Source organism: Macaca thibetana, chromosome 1 (assembly GCF_024542745.1).
Source record: "Macaca thibetana thibetana isolate TM-01 chromosome 1, ASM2454274v1, whole genome shotgun sequence".
Lineage (NCBI taxonomy): Eukaryota > Metazoa > Chordata > Mammalia > Primates > Cercopithecidae > Macaca > Macaca thibetana.
Genome location: NC_065578.1, coordinates 49,308,834 through 49,323,642, shown reverse-complemented (window position 1 = coordinate 49,323,642; position 14,809 = coordinate 49,308,834). Strand labels below are relative to the sequence as shown.

At 38.3% G+C, this 14,809-nt stretch overlaps 1 protein-coding gene across 6 annotated transcripts in view; it reads right to left on the bottom strand.

The window, feature by feature from the left end:
• Window positions 1-14,809, bottom strand: part of ELAVL4 (ELAV like RNA binding protein 4) — a 154,417-nt gene that overhangs the window by 82,494 nt on the left and 57,114 nt on the right. For 2 of the 6 annotated variants that reach the window (XM_050802350.1, XM_050802380.1), the window contains exon 1: window positions 10,182-10,459. The exons of 2 other annotated variants lie outside the window; for them this stretch is intronic. In XM_050802350.1, the coding sequence (XP_050658307.1) occupies window positions 10,182-10,190 (9 nt within the window). In that variant the 5' untranslated portion in view covers window positions 10,191-10,459. Of the gene's footprint in view, window positions 1-9,416; window positions 9,761-10,181; window positions 10,460-14,809 lie in introns of those variants that run through there. 2 more of the 6 variants (XM_050802335.1, XM_050802369.1) reach the window with 1 other exon arrangement.

Genomic DNA, 14,809 nt, shown 5'->3' with positions numbered 1-14,809 from the left:
GGTCCTAAGAATATCCAACCTTCTCATTTGCCTGCTCAAATCACTAAATCATCCCTTTTTTGTCCTTCATTAATAGGCATGAGATTTTCCAAGGCTAAAATATGGAGAAACGTCTTCTATACCATCCCTTCTCCAAAATCAAGTTCCTCCCTGCTTTTTACAGATACATTTCTGCCCATACAAACACAGTCTAAAAACCAACCAAATTCTTCCAGAGCTTGCACATAATATACAATATGTATAGACACACACCTGCAAAATCCTCCAAAGATTCTTAGTGAAGACTTAAAATAGATTCATGTGGAAAGAGAAAAGTTTTATTGTCTGCCTGTTTCACAGCAAAGGATCTTTTCCTTTCTTTTCCTTCCTTCCTTCCTTCCTTCCTTCCTTCCTTCCTTCCTTCCTTCCTTCCTCCCTCCCTCCCTCCCTCCCTCCCTCTCTCTCTCTCTCTCTCTCTCTCTTTCTTTCTAACATAGGACCTGCAAAATGGCATTTGGGATATCAGATCAACTTATAACCCCTTCCCCTAGTTTTAAGGATTAAATTGAAGGAAAAAAAATAGACTTCCCTTTACATCCTTCCTGTCAGCATATGAAGTAGAATTATAAATCGGTGTTTCAAGATTGTGTTTTCAATTTAAGTCTTGAATCCCTTCAGGAACATTTTGTATTATTTCTCTATAACGGCAACAGGTCACAGCAACAGGTCCCCATTTAGAACAATTTGTGAATTTATTTATGGTGCCTATTTATTTATTTCCCCCTTCAGATCCTTGGGAAAAAGGTACAAAATTAGGTTTAACCTAACACCAGTCCTGACACCACCCATTATCCCTTCCCAAGAGTGTATAATCAACAACTATGCCAAGGCCTTTGTGGTGGTTTTCCTCTTTTCTTTCTTTCTTTTTTTCTTTAAATGGGAGGGTAATGAATTGAGGGTCAGCATTCTGCTCGCATCCTGCACATCTCTTCAGTCAATCTGATCACTTCTAGAGGTGTTCACACTGCCAAAGCCATCCATCATCCTGCCTTGCCAAGCAGAAGGAAAACTGATGGCAAGTTAGAAAAATCTCTTTAAGCCACTTTTTGCCTCAACCTCTTCACCATTCTGTGAGAAACAGAACTTCAAAGTTCAGCCTATTGGGAAAACAAGGGGAAAGGAGAAAAAAACCTGATATAGTGAAGAGGAAAAAAATAGATCTGAAGTAAGCTGGTTTCTGGGAAAAAGTCAAATAATTTGCAAGTTACAATATATAGACAGCAAAGATGGGACCATATCAATTAAGCTCAGCCTATTTTTATTTTCTTTCTGGCTGACTTCTAACTTTCCTAACAGGCTCTTTCATGAAATTAAAAAACAGCACTGGGTAAAAGTAATTTTATCTTCATCCTTTTTTTCTTTTGACAACTAAATCCCAAGTGAATTCTAATTCCAAAGGAGATCATAGATATAGCTTACGAAATCCTAGGAGGATGCAGAAAACGTAATAAAGCCATACAATTCTGAGGAAGAACTGAGGGCTTGTCTATATAGAAAAAAACAACAACAACACTGTGTGCCACCCTCCTTGCATGCTGGGGACAGTATGGAGACTGTGAGGGTAGCATGCAATGTCACTGCCCAGGACATCTGGCATGGGCAGATGGGCCTCTTTCTGGGGAAGGGCTTTTGCCAAGGGACAGAAAGACTGACAGACTGAAAGAGACTTAACATCCTCAAAACACCTTCGACTTCCAAGTCCTATGTATGACTGGTGCCTTCTAATACTGTTTCTCATCTGATTCTTGCAGAAACCCTGTGAGTTAGATATTATCATCACAATCAAAAAGATGAGGAATTGTGGCTCATGTTGAAGTAGCTCATCTGTGATTGCCCAGTTAGTAATTGGAAGAGTTAGGATTCCAACTTAAGTTCACCTGACTCTGAAGTCCTTTGCACTTGCCAGTTTCTCAAGACAAAGAGCAATCTTTTTAGAGGCTTGCCTGTACGAGCACACCATGACATTCCTCAGAGGCCAGAGGCAGACTCACGGCTCTCTGGTCTCTGAGATAGTCTTGCCAACAAAGGCATGGTAATAGTGGTGTCTAGTAGAAACAAATCTGATTTTTCTACATGTGTACAGGTCTATATAATATGTTTTTAGCCCCATCTGAACACAGGCCCTCTGGGTCCTAATCACAATAATCAGGTTGCTTTTAAGATTAGAAACTTTTCCACTACAGAGGTGGTTAAAATATAATCAAGCTAGGAAGTTATCCTCCCCCAAAGCCACCTAAAACAGAGCAGCTCCAAAATAAAACCAATTTACATATTTTAGCCCAAATTAAAAAGTAAAAGCTAAGGATTCCCTTTTAATATCCTGAATAATAAGTGCACATTTATGTAAAGCTTCCTTTGGGGAACGGTTACTATGAGGACAACTTTCCCAATATTATTCATAAATATCACTTTTGTTTTGGTGTTACAGTAAGAATCTGGACTTGTGGGAATTGTACTATCTGTACCCAGTGCATCAACAGAGATAATTAATGTTGAAGACATGTATAATACTAAGAATTTTGGATGTGTGGTTGACTGCATTACAAAAAGTAACTTAAGAAAAGATGAGTCAAATCTGGTCAAAATCACAAATTTCAGGGACTTGGTTGTTTACTCCATTTTAAGTGAGCATTTTCCTAATGGAAGTTTCATTAGTAAAGATGGCAACTTCTCAGCCTTTCTACCACAGACTTTTAAGTAGCACTTAGAACTAAAGTTTATCATTAGAGCAGTATTTACTACTGCTGCATCTTCAAAGAGGGCACTTGAAAAAAAAATTCGACTCAGTCTGTTATTTTTCATGTACAAATTAGAAAGCAAACCTTTAAAGGGTTTAGACTGGCAGCTTAGGAAAACACAGAGTACTTGAGAAGCCATTATTGGTACATCCCACGGCACACCGGGGCTCACAGCTGTCTACAACACACGCCACACACACATACCACAGTATTTAGATGTGTATGACAAAGTAAACGCGATTTCTGCTCCACTAGCAAACTTCCACTTTGGCATGCCAAAAGGGTCACTATCTGTTCAGATGCTCCTGGGAGGTAACAGAGGAAAAGGAATTCAAAAAGCCATTTATGTCAGAAGCAAGGAGGCAAGACATTCGTGTTTCTGTAAAATTAACCGGTTCCAGCCAAGCTTCATGGGCAGCTGACTGAAAGACAAGTTCCTTTCAACTGTCCAAACTTCTATATTTCTTCCTGAGGCTGAAGATGTGGACACATGAAACCTTATAGACTAAAATGTCCAAAAGATCTCTTATTTCTATCTTTTGGAGTCACACCTAGACACTTATAAATACAGAAGGAAAGACATTTATGTACTTGAATGTTTCAGCAGACCTTTTCTCATTATTTGACACAAACCTCATTGTGCAATGTGCCACCTTAAAAATCCCACACCCCAACTTTATCTCCAATCACAGGGACTTATCCTCTAATTAGTTATGTCTTTTGACCATTGTCAAAAGAGAAAGAAACGGTGACCTTGGATTCCACGTTCCAAAGAAATACACACAGTAAGTCCTCAACAAATACATCTTCATCCAACAAGGAATGACAGCCAGCCTCTACTATGAACACTGTTGGCAAAACAACTTCAAGGTCTAGTTGTTATGAGAGAGTAGACAAGAATAAAGGATAACTCATAGAAGCAGAAGACTCAATGGCACGAAGTGCAGACAGAGGAAAACTCCATGCTGTGTTTTTTCAGAATTCACCGTCTTCGCTGGGTCGTTTCTCTGCTTCCCCATATCCTGAACAAAGAACTACACTTCCTATAGAAAAAATATTTATGAACTATATTTTATAGTTCAAAATGAGTGATTCAAAAATTAAGCTAAAGTTTGCATGTTATTTTTCAAATGAAGAGTCCAAGGGAAGTTATTTTCAGGAGACACCCATGACATATATATTTTTTTCATTAAAAAAATCACATACGCTAGTTTTGCATTTTACTTTTGGGGTTAAAAATAAGTCTTTCCAAAAACAACAAAAAACAAAAAATGCAAGCACAAAAATTACACTGACTTTATTTCCTCAACACTTTTACTGCTTTTTCAACCAAAATTTATTTAAGGATTCCTTTAGGGCTCTCAGCATTTCTTGATCCTTGCAGAGGGGTATGTTTATTGAGGGGAGAAATACCTTTGGTATTAGATACAACAAAGATCTGAATATGAGACCCTACTAAAGCAAAAATGGTTGGTCCTAAAATGGTCTGAGCAAAGACAGTCTCAGGGGTGGGTGGAGAGAAAGAGATAGCTGGAGCTAGAGAGAGAGAAAGACAGAGACAGAGAAAGAGAGAGGAAGTCACCAGCCTATTAGGAGCCCTGACACTGCGTAAGTTATTTCTTAATGAATATACAAGGGAAAGCATAAATATTACCATTAAGCAGAGTGGATGTGAACATCCAAAGCAAGCTAGCTGGCTGATTGCTGTCTTATTTTTTTTGTTCTTTTTTTAATAATTCCATTTCCAAACTGCTCGATTCCTAACACTGATGCTCCAAAGCTACTGTGAATACACTGCCTGAATACTTAATGAAGTAAACAACAAACAAAATGGCTCATCTTTGGTGCCCCCAGCTAGCATCCCAAACTGGATATAATTAAAGGTGTGAACAAGCGAGCAAGGAAGTAATGGACCTGCAAAGTCAAGGTTCTGAGAAATTATCGGGCACCCTGCACTGCACCAGTTCAAATTTATCACTCGTTATCTCCTATACCGGAAAGATGCATACCCACATGTTGGTACTCTTCTCCCCTCTTGTCTCTTGTCCTCCAGCCTTTTTTTCCTTTTCACTGCTAAATAGCTACTTTAAGACAATTACTGCTTGTGACTCCCACCCACCCGCAGATCACCTTTTCTTTTCTTTTTTTTTTTTACCCTTAGAAAGCCAGTGACCTATAAAAGCCCTCTACCCCTAAAATACGTGGAGATTTCAAAAATATAAGGATGTTCCTAACACACACACACTTGCACACCAACTTACAAAGCAAAGCACAGATGTTAACACTGCCTTCTTACCTCCTCCTTATTTTTACCAATGGTAAAGACTAGGTTCAAATGCCCTCAAAGAAAAACATCCTGCCCACCCCTCCATACACATACACATATCCATATACACACACATACACACATTTTAATTCATACCCAGGCCCTTGACTGAAGGGATGGCTTTTAGCTCACAAACATTGTTATGGATTTGCACACTTACAATTTCTTAAGTAGCAGCTAAAGAAAGGTGTTTGGTTACCAACAGACTGCAGGGTCTGAATATATCTTTTTAAATAAATATTTGAAATTTCATATTTTTCTAATAAGAGAACTCCTGGAGTCATGAAGAGAAACCAGTTCTTATGGGAAGCAACCCAGTTTGGTTTTCTTTCCATTTATAGATGCACATATACTTGCAAGTAAGTGTGTGTACATGTTTAGTAATACCAAATAAGGAAAGCCTAAGACAGGTGCAGGAATCCGCAACACACTTATACTGATACACACAGAGTCTCTCTGCCTCTCTTTCTCGCACACACACTCTTTCCACATATACATTAAATGGATGGGGGAATGGATAGTGGTAAATGAAAGGTTGATTTTACTTTCAAAAGGAGAATTGACCAATTCTGTACAATATGGCCCATCGACTGGACAATAGTAAGATAAAAGCATGAAAATGTTCATGTCCCTTCCTAGCCCCAAAATTCCCAATGACATTGGGGAAAAAATACTGCATTGCAGCATTTGCCAGCGCATACTCATGTGTTTAGCATCCGCTGGCCAGCTCACCAACAAATGTACATATTAAATATCTAGGCATACAAATTAACTGCCTGGTGGCCACAGATCATTGGAGCTAATGAAGAAATTTGTCAAGCCCAAAGTACTTTTGTCTATGTATGATGACCTCTATGAAGACCACCATTTCTTACGTGAGGTACATACAATTTGTTTCTTTTTTTAAAAAAAATTAATATAAGGTGTTAAGATGCTCAGGGCTAAATGAAGCAGCACATCTCCTCATAGAAGAAATAGCATTTGGCCTACACATAGGAAAAGAACCCACCTATAATAAGGAAATAAGTGTAAAGGGAAGAAATCAAACCAAAGAAAAGGACTTACTCTGAGGAAACCCTACTGTTATTCATAGTAACTCTAACTTGAGAAAAACACCCCAATTCATCCACAAGTCCTTTTAGAGATATTGAACACACACATACAAGGCACCATTCATGCAATAATTTCTAGATATGAAATTTCAAATAGCTTATCCCTAATAGAAATCCTAAGTTTAAAATATCTGAAGTCTAACATGTCCCAAACCCAATTTCAAGACTAATTTTAGAAGTAAAAGGCAAATGCGCAGTTCATTTTCCTTCTCTCTCTCTCTTTTTTAAATATTCTATTGTTATTATCTCACGACAATCTGGCCTTCCTCTCATAACAACACCCTAATTTTCAAAGGACCAAGGAAGGGGTATTGGGAAAGAAAAAGTTTTAAGGTTTTGTGCAAACCATCAAATGGAAGCAAGGCCATCTATATCTGGCCAGGAGAATGACTTGAATGAATGGCAGGTAGAAATGAATGGGACTGAGACCACAAATGAATGGTTAAGTTGTTTGTTAGCTTTCTAAAAAATGAGATATTAAATTGTCTTGTAAATAAACAATTCTCAAAGTAATTTTTCAGCTACTTCCCCATCTATGTTAATTTTACCCTTTCAAAAATTTAAATATTAAATGATTTCGCTGTTACATTACTATGAGATATATGGACACTCTGATCATTAAAACTGCGACTTAGTCAGATGTTGTTTGCAGAAATATTTCCAATTGGATTTTCACTTCTTAATAAATGCACATTCAGCCTTGTGCTTCCATAAAGGCACACCTCCACATGAAGGTAGTAGGCATTAATATTTTTAAGACAAAGGAGCGAGAAAGGTCAGCATCAGAACCACGTGTCTTTTTTACAACCCAAGCCAAGATGATACTTCTTACAGAAATTATTTTCCCCTGACTAAAAATTGCCAGACAATTCTCAGAAAATTAAAACAGAAACTATATTAGAGACTTAAAAATATTCTATTTTTTTAAAGGTGACATAGGCTTATGCACTCAACATATGGCCGCAAGGTTCAAGTGTATCACAAAAAATATAAGTTTATTTATTTTTACCTCAAGAGTGAAAACACAATTTTTAAATCCCCTAAAAGAAGAGAAAACAAAAAGATGTCTCTGCAAGGAAAAAAGAATTGGGGGGGATTTTCAATGAAGAGAGTAAAAATGAAGAGTACTTTCAATAAAGCCAATTATATTTCCTAATCTTTTAATGTATTTCAGCATTTTTTAATCTCTCATTTTGGGGCTTACAATTAGCTACCTGATCATGTATCTATTTTGTCCCTTAGTATAAAACCCTAACAGATCACCATTTCAGTTGTTTTTACGCTATCTCCTGTTCACCCAAGTACTACACCTTTCAATCCTTATGGTACCCACCATCATGAGAAAACGAGACTATTAGTAAAACACACTTAGAGAAAAAAAGAGAAATGCTTGTCACCAAGTGCACACATGGGTCCCAGACGTTCAAAGACACTAAAATAAAAATCAGCTTTTCACTCAGTTTGTGCCAAGACCAGAACCAGGACCAAATGCCAAATGGAAGGCAGTGGTTGTGAGAGTGCAAGCCTGATGCATCCTGTGACTGTGGGCATGGGGAAAGAAGAAAAGCAAAAGGATCTTCATTTATTATTTTGTAAAGAAATTTCTACTCAGGAAAAATAAATCAGAGGTAGAATGAACTCCCCTGAAACTAGAGTATCAACATCTGATTTAGTAAAAATACCAATATCACCTAACGCCAAATCATTGCTTAGGGTAGATCTCTTCTACCTATATTTTTCCTATGAATATTTGCTGGAAATTTCTAAGAAATCATTTGCAGAACCTATCAGCTGTAGGAGTTCACTATTATGCTTCCGTCAACTTCATTCAATATAATTTACATTTTTTTCAAATGGTCTCACAGGATTCCTTGCGATTTTTCGCATGTACAATTTCACAGCAGGGAAAAGGGGGAAAAAGGAAAAAAAAAAGCAAGATTCCCTACCTTCCCTTCCCCCTCTCCTCCTCTTTGGGTTTTTTAAACAACAACAACAACAACAAAACACACACACGCACACATGCACACACACACACAAACAGGGGAGACAGAGCAGATGCTTAAAAATAGATTTCTAAAAATCACTGTAAACCAGAGTTAGAAATGTAATTAACACCTATTTATAACAAATAATTAAAGTTGGGCTGGCCACAAAGAACAGCAAAGATAATCGAGGTCCTGTCCCCCTCCCCTTTTTTTTACACTGTTTGCAGTGTGTTCTCATGATAGCCACCTGCTCCCTACTCGGCTTCTCCTCTGTTCGTTTCCCCGGCAACCTTTCATTGGGTTTTCCTCCCAGCTATCGCTTTCAGTTGGGCTGCTCGGTCTAATCTTATTTGTTTTACACCCATCAAAACAAGCAGCCAGACAAAGGCAATCCTCTAAGAATGGGAAAAAGACCACAGCTTTGTTATAACATCTATGCAGAGCAAAAAGTCCTCCCCAGGCTTTTCTAGGGAAAAATAAGTAAGATGATTATGAATTTACAGCCTGCCCCCATACCCAGCTCTGAAACCCCGTGAAACCTATTGCTGGAGAAAATTCAAAGTCAAAGTGGGCACTCGTGGCATCTGATCATGCCATTTTGTGCCTTATCTTCAGGGTCAACATCAGGCGACAGAAGCGGCACTCAAGGAGTTTCCCTGATTCTTTTTTCAGAAAAAGATGATGCTAAAAATAGATTTACTACTTCGGCAGAAAGGTTTTCCACTTCCCCTTCCACATCCGAAAGTCCTGTTTCACAATTGCATCTGCTGGTACTGAATCTCACCTCCTCCACCCCTCATTCCCATCCTTCCCCATCACTCCTAGCATGAGACTGAAAAAGAAATGTGCCTTTAACTTTATCAGTCGTGTAATTCCGTTGAAGGCTCACAGAGGCGGTGGACACGCCAGCCAACAGTGACGGTGACATTGATTGTCAAAAAAGACACCAACCTTCCTTGGCTAAAATGTGTGTTTGCTGGAAGAGGCAGTGTGTGTGCCTGTGTGCATGCAGTGCCATTACACTTGGAGATGGATTCTGGTTTTCAGAAAAGAGAAATACTAATAAACACACACACACATACACACACAAACGATCAGCACAGTGATTTACAATGCACAGTCCAGCATCCTTACACATACACACATACAAGCGCACACACACACACACACACACACAGGGCTGGGACCTCCAGGCTGCCTTCCTCTTTTCACTTACCATCTTCAAGCCATTCCACTCCATCTGTGATCAGAAGAAGATGGACCCTCACACAGTGTGTCAAAAGCGGAAAGGAACGTTATGTAAAAGCTGACATTCCTTCTTACAGAGCTGCTGCCCAGAGAAGGAAGCAACAACTCAACACGCCAGGCACTGCTACACATACAAGCCGCCTCCTCTTTTTTATGAGGTCATGACAGGAAACTCTTTGAAATACAAGATGCAGCATTTACTGAAGCCCAAATAAATCACTCTCTTTGCCGTTTTGACTGCGCAGTCCCCCGAAACACAACTGCCCATCTCAGTGTTCAGTATCCAGGAGCTGCCTCTCGAGGTTTAGATTTCCAGCACGGAAATGGAGAGATTCCTAACCCCGCTGCATCCACCCCCAGCCCCACAAAACCCAGGCACGTAGACAAACCCCCTCTCGCTTACAAAAAGAAAACCCTTCTTTTGCCATTATGTCTCAAGTAATATAACCTCTTTCAATTAACCAGCAATTATTTCAGCCCTCCCCCTCCACCCCTTGCCTTTATGTTGAAGGGAAAACTGACAACGACTTGTTAAAAATGACAATCTTATATCCCCACTGCTTTTCAATAAAAGGACCTACCCGCACTCTCTACACAAAAGAGATAGTAAATGTAGGAACCAAACAGCAGCACAGAACTAAACTCTTGTGCAAGCATAAGACTGGTCAAGGTGTAGATGCTTTTCTTCCCTCCAGCAACACAAACAACAGATTATAAATCTAGTCATACCTACCATAACCATTCTTATTGGCAAATATTGGGTCTCGCAGAGCTTCGACTCTTCTGTTAAAATTTGCAAAGATTTCAGAATATATATTTAAAATGACTACTATTGTTATATATAATTAAAGATCCACAAAACACGGTGTGGATGATTGTAAAGCAAATCAATTATTTTTGGGGGGGTGGGCGGGGGAGAGAAAGAAAAAAAGAAAAGGAGCAGTGAGCTGAAACCCCCGATTCTAGGATGTAGATAAGAACAACTGAACAGAGCCTTGCTGAAATTGGCTCGAAGCTTCCCCTTTTTACATCCATTTATGGGACCATCTGTCAGCCGAAGCCTGGATCTGATTGGCTGGGGAAACGAAGGGAGGCGTTGCAACATCAGGTGCTATTTAAATTAGCTACTGCCAGATTGACGATGTTAATGATTTGGTGACCTCTACAACAACAGAGACCAGATTTCTGAACTGCTTCTTGTGTCTGGTAATTAAGGCCCGGCTGAAGCAACAACAGCCATACTTGTATTTTTACCTTTTCCCTCCTCCCAGCTCAAAAGTACTGTAACAACTGCAGGTCACTGGAGGCTTGCAAACCTTAACTAACAGTGGGAGGGTCCTTCTTTTCCCCTGTCCTGAGGGCCAAACCATCCCACCCCTCTGATGGAGTGCTTTTCCACTGTAGAATATTTTCAACCACCTTATCTTTCTAGACAGTTGCTTTCTAGCCAAATGCATATTTAATGATCTGCCTGTAGGCTTAAAGATACAACAAAAGCACTTTAATGTGCTAATTCATCTACAATTTAACTTTATTATTTCCTGATATTGCTGATTTTTAGTAAGTAATGCTCCTTCTCCAGCTAACATGGCCAACATTTCAAAAGCAAGCAAGTTGGGGATTAAGCTTGCTCCGTGAACTAGGTTCACACAAGTTTATCTCAGAAAACTATTTCCTAATAAACAAAAAGAAAAAAAATGGTGGGGATAAGGGAGGGGCAGCTGTCAGCCTCTACCTTTCTGCCTTCTGTCTGAGCTTTTCAAAACTGAGGATGATGAATGATTTATTTAAATGAATTTATTTTTCAACTTGGATAGGGGCATGATCTGAATTTTTAAAAATCCACAAAAACACTTTCTCCTACTGTTTTAGAGAAAGGTAAAACATGCTTTTGACAACAGCCTCATTTCAAAACCTGTGCAGAGTGCTCATTTTGCTTAGCTAAATAAGTGATTTTGCTTCTCTCCTTCAAAGGGATGTCTTTTTTTCTTTGGCCTCTTAAGAGATTTGCAAAGAGACATTTAGCAAGTGTGTGGTGATGTATACAGCTTGTCTGCCTATTTACATATTTTATAGCCTCTACACTACCAAGCCATCAGTAGTGTATTTTTTGTTCTGGTTTGGGTTTTTAAAGTGGCTTACCTGAGAAGTTCATGCTTCACACCTATGCAAAAACTAATGTATCACTGTTTATTTAACTCATAATTTAATCAATTTGTTCTTTGATAAATACACAGTGGTAACACATATTACCAAAGACAAAATTCAATGTAATCTTTAATCTTTGGCAGTGAGACAGAACTAGGCAGAGTAGAAATAAAGGCCGAAAAATATGCTATATCTCTGGGTTTCAAAGTCCAAGAATAAAATGGGTTTGTGAAAAATTATTAGAAAATAAAATAACCTTACATTTTTCAAGATTAAAACTGTTCTGTCCAAGATACTGTTTCATGAACACACATATGTAAACATACATATATATTCATAATTTAGAAAATACAGATACATCATAAAACAATATATGTTGGGTACGCTGCATAATCCATTAGACTTCAGTATGAATACGTTCAGCTATTAGAAATGAAAATACATGAAATAGAATAGTAAAAATGTTAAAACTATAATTCCTTAAAGTGGAACAATACTCAGTTAAGTAAACTTTTAAAGTAATTTCTTTAGCAAATGTATAAAATGTCTTGTGAGTCACAATAGTACTACAGTATCTGTTGAACTGTGTACTGAGGATGAATTCACAGGTTAAAGTGTTCTAAATGGTTCAGCATATGTGCACAGAGTAGGTACGTGTGCCCCAAATCAACAACATAAACTCTGAGTGCAATTCCACCAATATTAAAATATTGTGAAAAGTAAACATTAAGACAATGCTGACAAACACACAAATAAAAACAGCTCGCTTGGAACAAAATATTTACTTAGATTTCTCTGGAGGTTATAAAAGATAAAATTTTACAAAACACTTTTCTCCCATCCATACTAACCTCAGCACACTTATTGAACCATAAATTAACATTAGGTATATTAAAAGATATTCTGGCCACTTTTCCAAAATAGTAGCTGTATATACAGTATAAATAACTAGCTGGTTTTGCTAGGCTAAAAAATTCATGCATTTCTTATATTGATCACTTTTCCACAAACCTCCACTCTAAAGTCTTTCAACGGAATCCTCAAACAAATGCACAAATGTCCTCAGAGGCCTTTTCTCTAAAGACAAAGGCAGAATCCTATTGTTGGGAAAAGTCAACCTTATTATCGCATTTCCAATAGTACCATTCATCCTTCAGAGTGAGGGGCTGACCGCTACATCAGTGTGTGACATTTGTAAAGCAACAGATTCTCAATATATTATCTCAAGAATCAGGCAGGCGAGTCTCCCAGTCATGCATGATTTTTTTTTTTTTTTTTTTCTGCCACAATCCACCACCACAGAAAGAAACTTGTCTCACTCAAGCAGCTAAGGCAACCTAAAAATGATATCCCAGCACTGTGGGGCTGCCAACACCGCTGTATTCCTCTTACCATAAATGAGCAGTTTCTTGACTCATTAATAACAATTTCCCTTAAAAGAAGTAATCTCATATCAGTCAGCCCCTTGCCACCATGCACACATCCCAAAGGTTGCAGATATCTCAGCATCAGTCGCCGGCAGCCAGCTTTCCCACACAGAGTCCAGATGGACTGTACCAGAAGCCAATTCAGCGTTAATAACTACCTACTCCGCGCAGTGGAGAAGCCTTACGTGGCACAATGGGCTAGGAAACAGCAGCCGGTTGAAACTGCAAATAAAAAAAGACAACCAAATTCTCCAAAAGCACCAAAAGGAAGGAACAGAAATGGAAGCGTGAATTGTATTTCCTTGACTTCCATGAGGCAGAAAAAAAGGAATCCTTCATAAATATAGGGAAAAAAAAGAAGGGGGGGGGGAAAACAGATGCTGCCCAGAAAAAAGTGACAAAATATTACCTCATTATTTAACAAAGCAGCATTAAGCGTCCTGCTGATTTCAAACATCTTGCCACAGATTTTGTTTTAAGAGAAACAGATAGAATCCTTTGCAAAGCACTCCGTCTGCAAAGGGTTCTTCAATTTTCTTGCGTGTCACGGAACAGTCAATATATTATTTCCCTAGAGTTCGTACATTAAAACCTCTAGTCAGTGAGCTGAATTTTCCCCTTATCTCACACACAGTAGACTCCTGTTATATGTACTGCTCTCTTTGCAAGAGCAGCCTGCCCCAAACATGGCTGGTGTTTAAACTACTCTTTAAAGTAACAGTTCACTATATAACCACCAGGTGGGTAGAGTGCACAGATTCAAATGAACCATCTTAAAATATTTCTTTTCTTTTTTTTTTCCCCTTGGAATAGCTTTTGGGTGTAAAATGTGACATGAGAAACACCACCATCCTAACAGGCAAGATTGTCTCTCACTATATCTTGTCAAAATAAATAAATAAAATTCCTTCTCTTGACTTAAAGCAAGGAAATGAAACAAAACAAAACACTGCCACCAATTCTAATAAGAACTGTGAAGAATGAAACACAAACAAGCTTTGTTTCATTCAGCAAAGGATGAACAAGGAAAATACAATCAACACAGAGCAAGGGGGAAGGCCAAAAACCTCACGGAAATATTTCTCTTTAGCAAAAGCAGAAAAACATTCGCACACAGTGATGAAAACTCAAAAGTGTGCATGTGGATGAAGCACATACAAGACGGAGGCAAGAGTTTAAGGGTGCAACTTTTCTTCTGAGTAGAAATTAGGTTTATTTAATATGGGTCTTTCCTAATAAGAAATAACTGAAAGCTTAGAAGTAAAGACACTGAAAAAAAAAACAAAACACACACACACAAAATCTTAAGCCTCTCTTTTTAAAATACAATTAAATGAATAGTGACAAACAACCACAAGAGCAAGCCAATCACATATCTCTACCCATTGCTGTTCTTTTTCCCGAAGATCTGCCTCGAAGTGGAACATTTCTGTCGTATACTATTTTGGATGTATAGCTAACTTGGCATCTCCTTTGTACCACTCTATTCCAATTAATCTACTCCTCTGCCAAGAATAAATAGACTGTCCCAAGTTGAAAGCTCCAAGTGATTGGGGGTATGTTAAAAGGATATAGAACCACCTGAATAAAAATAAATTACATAACTTATATTGTTATATGGCCTGATTTTAAGGAGGATCTTATGACTTACAAAGCATGCAACACCATTCTATGTTCCACATGTGTCTAAAACAGAAACCAACACACACAGATACCTGGGATTTTCTTTTCTTGGCTGGACAAAATTAAAGGTCTGGAACCTCCACATTTTCTTGCAAACACAAGT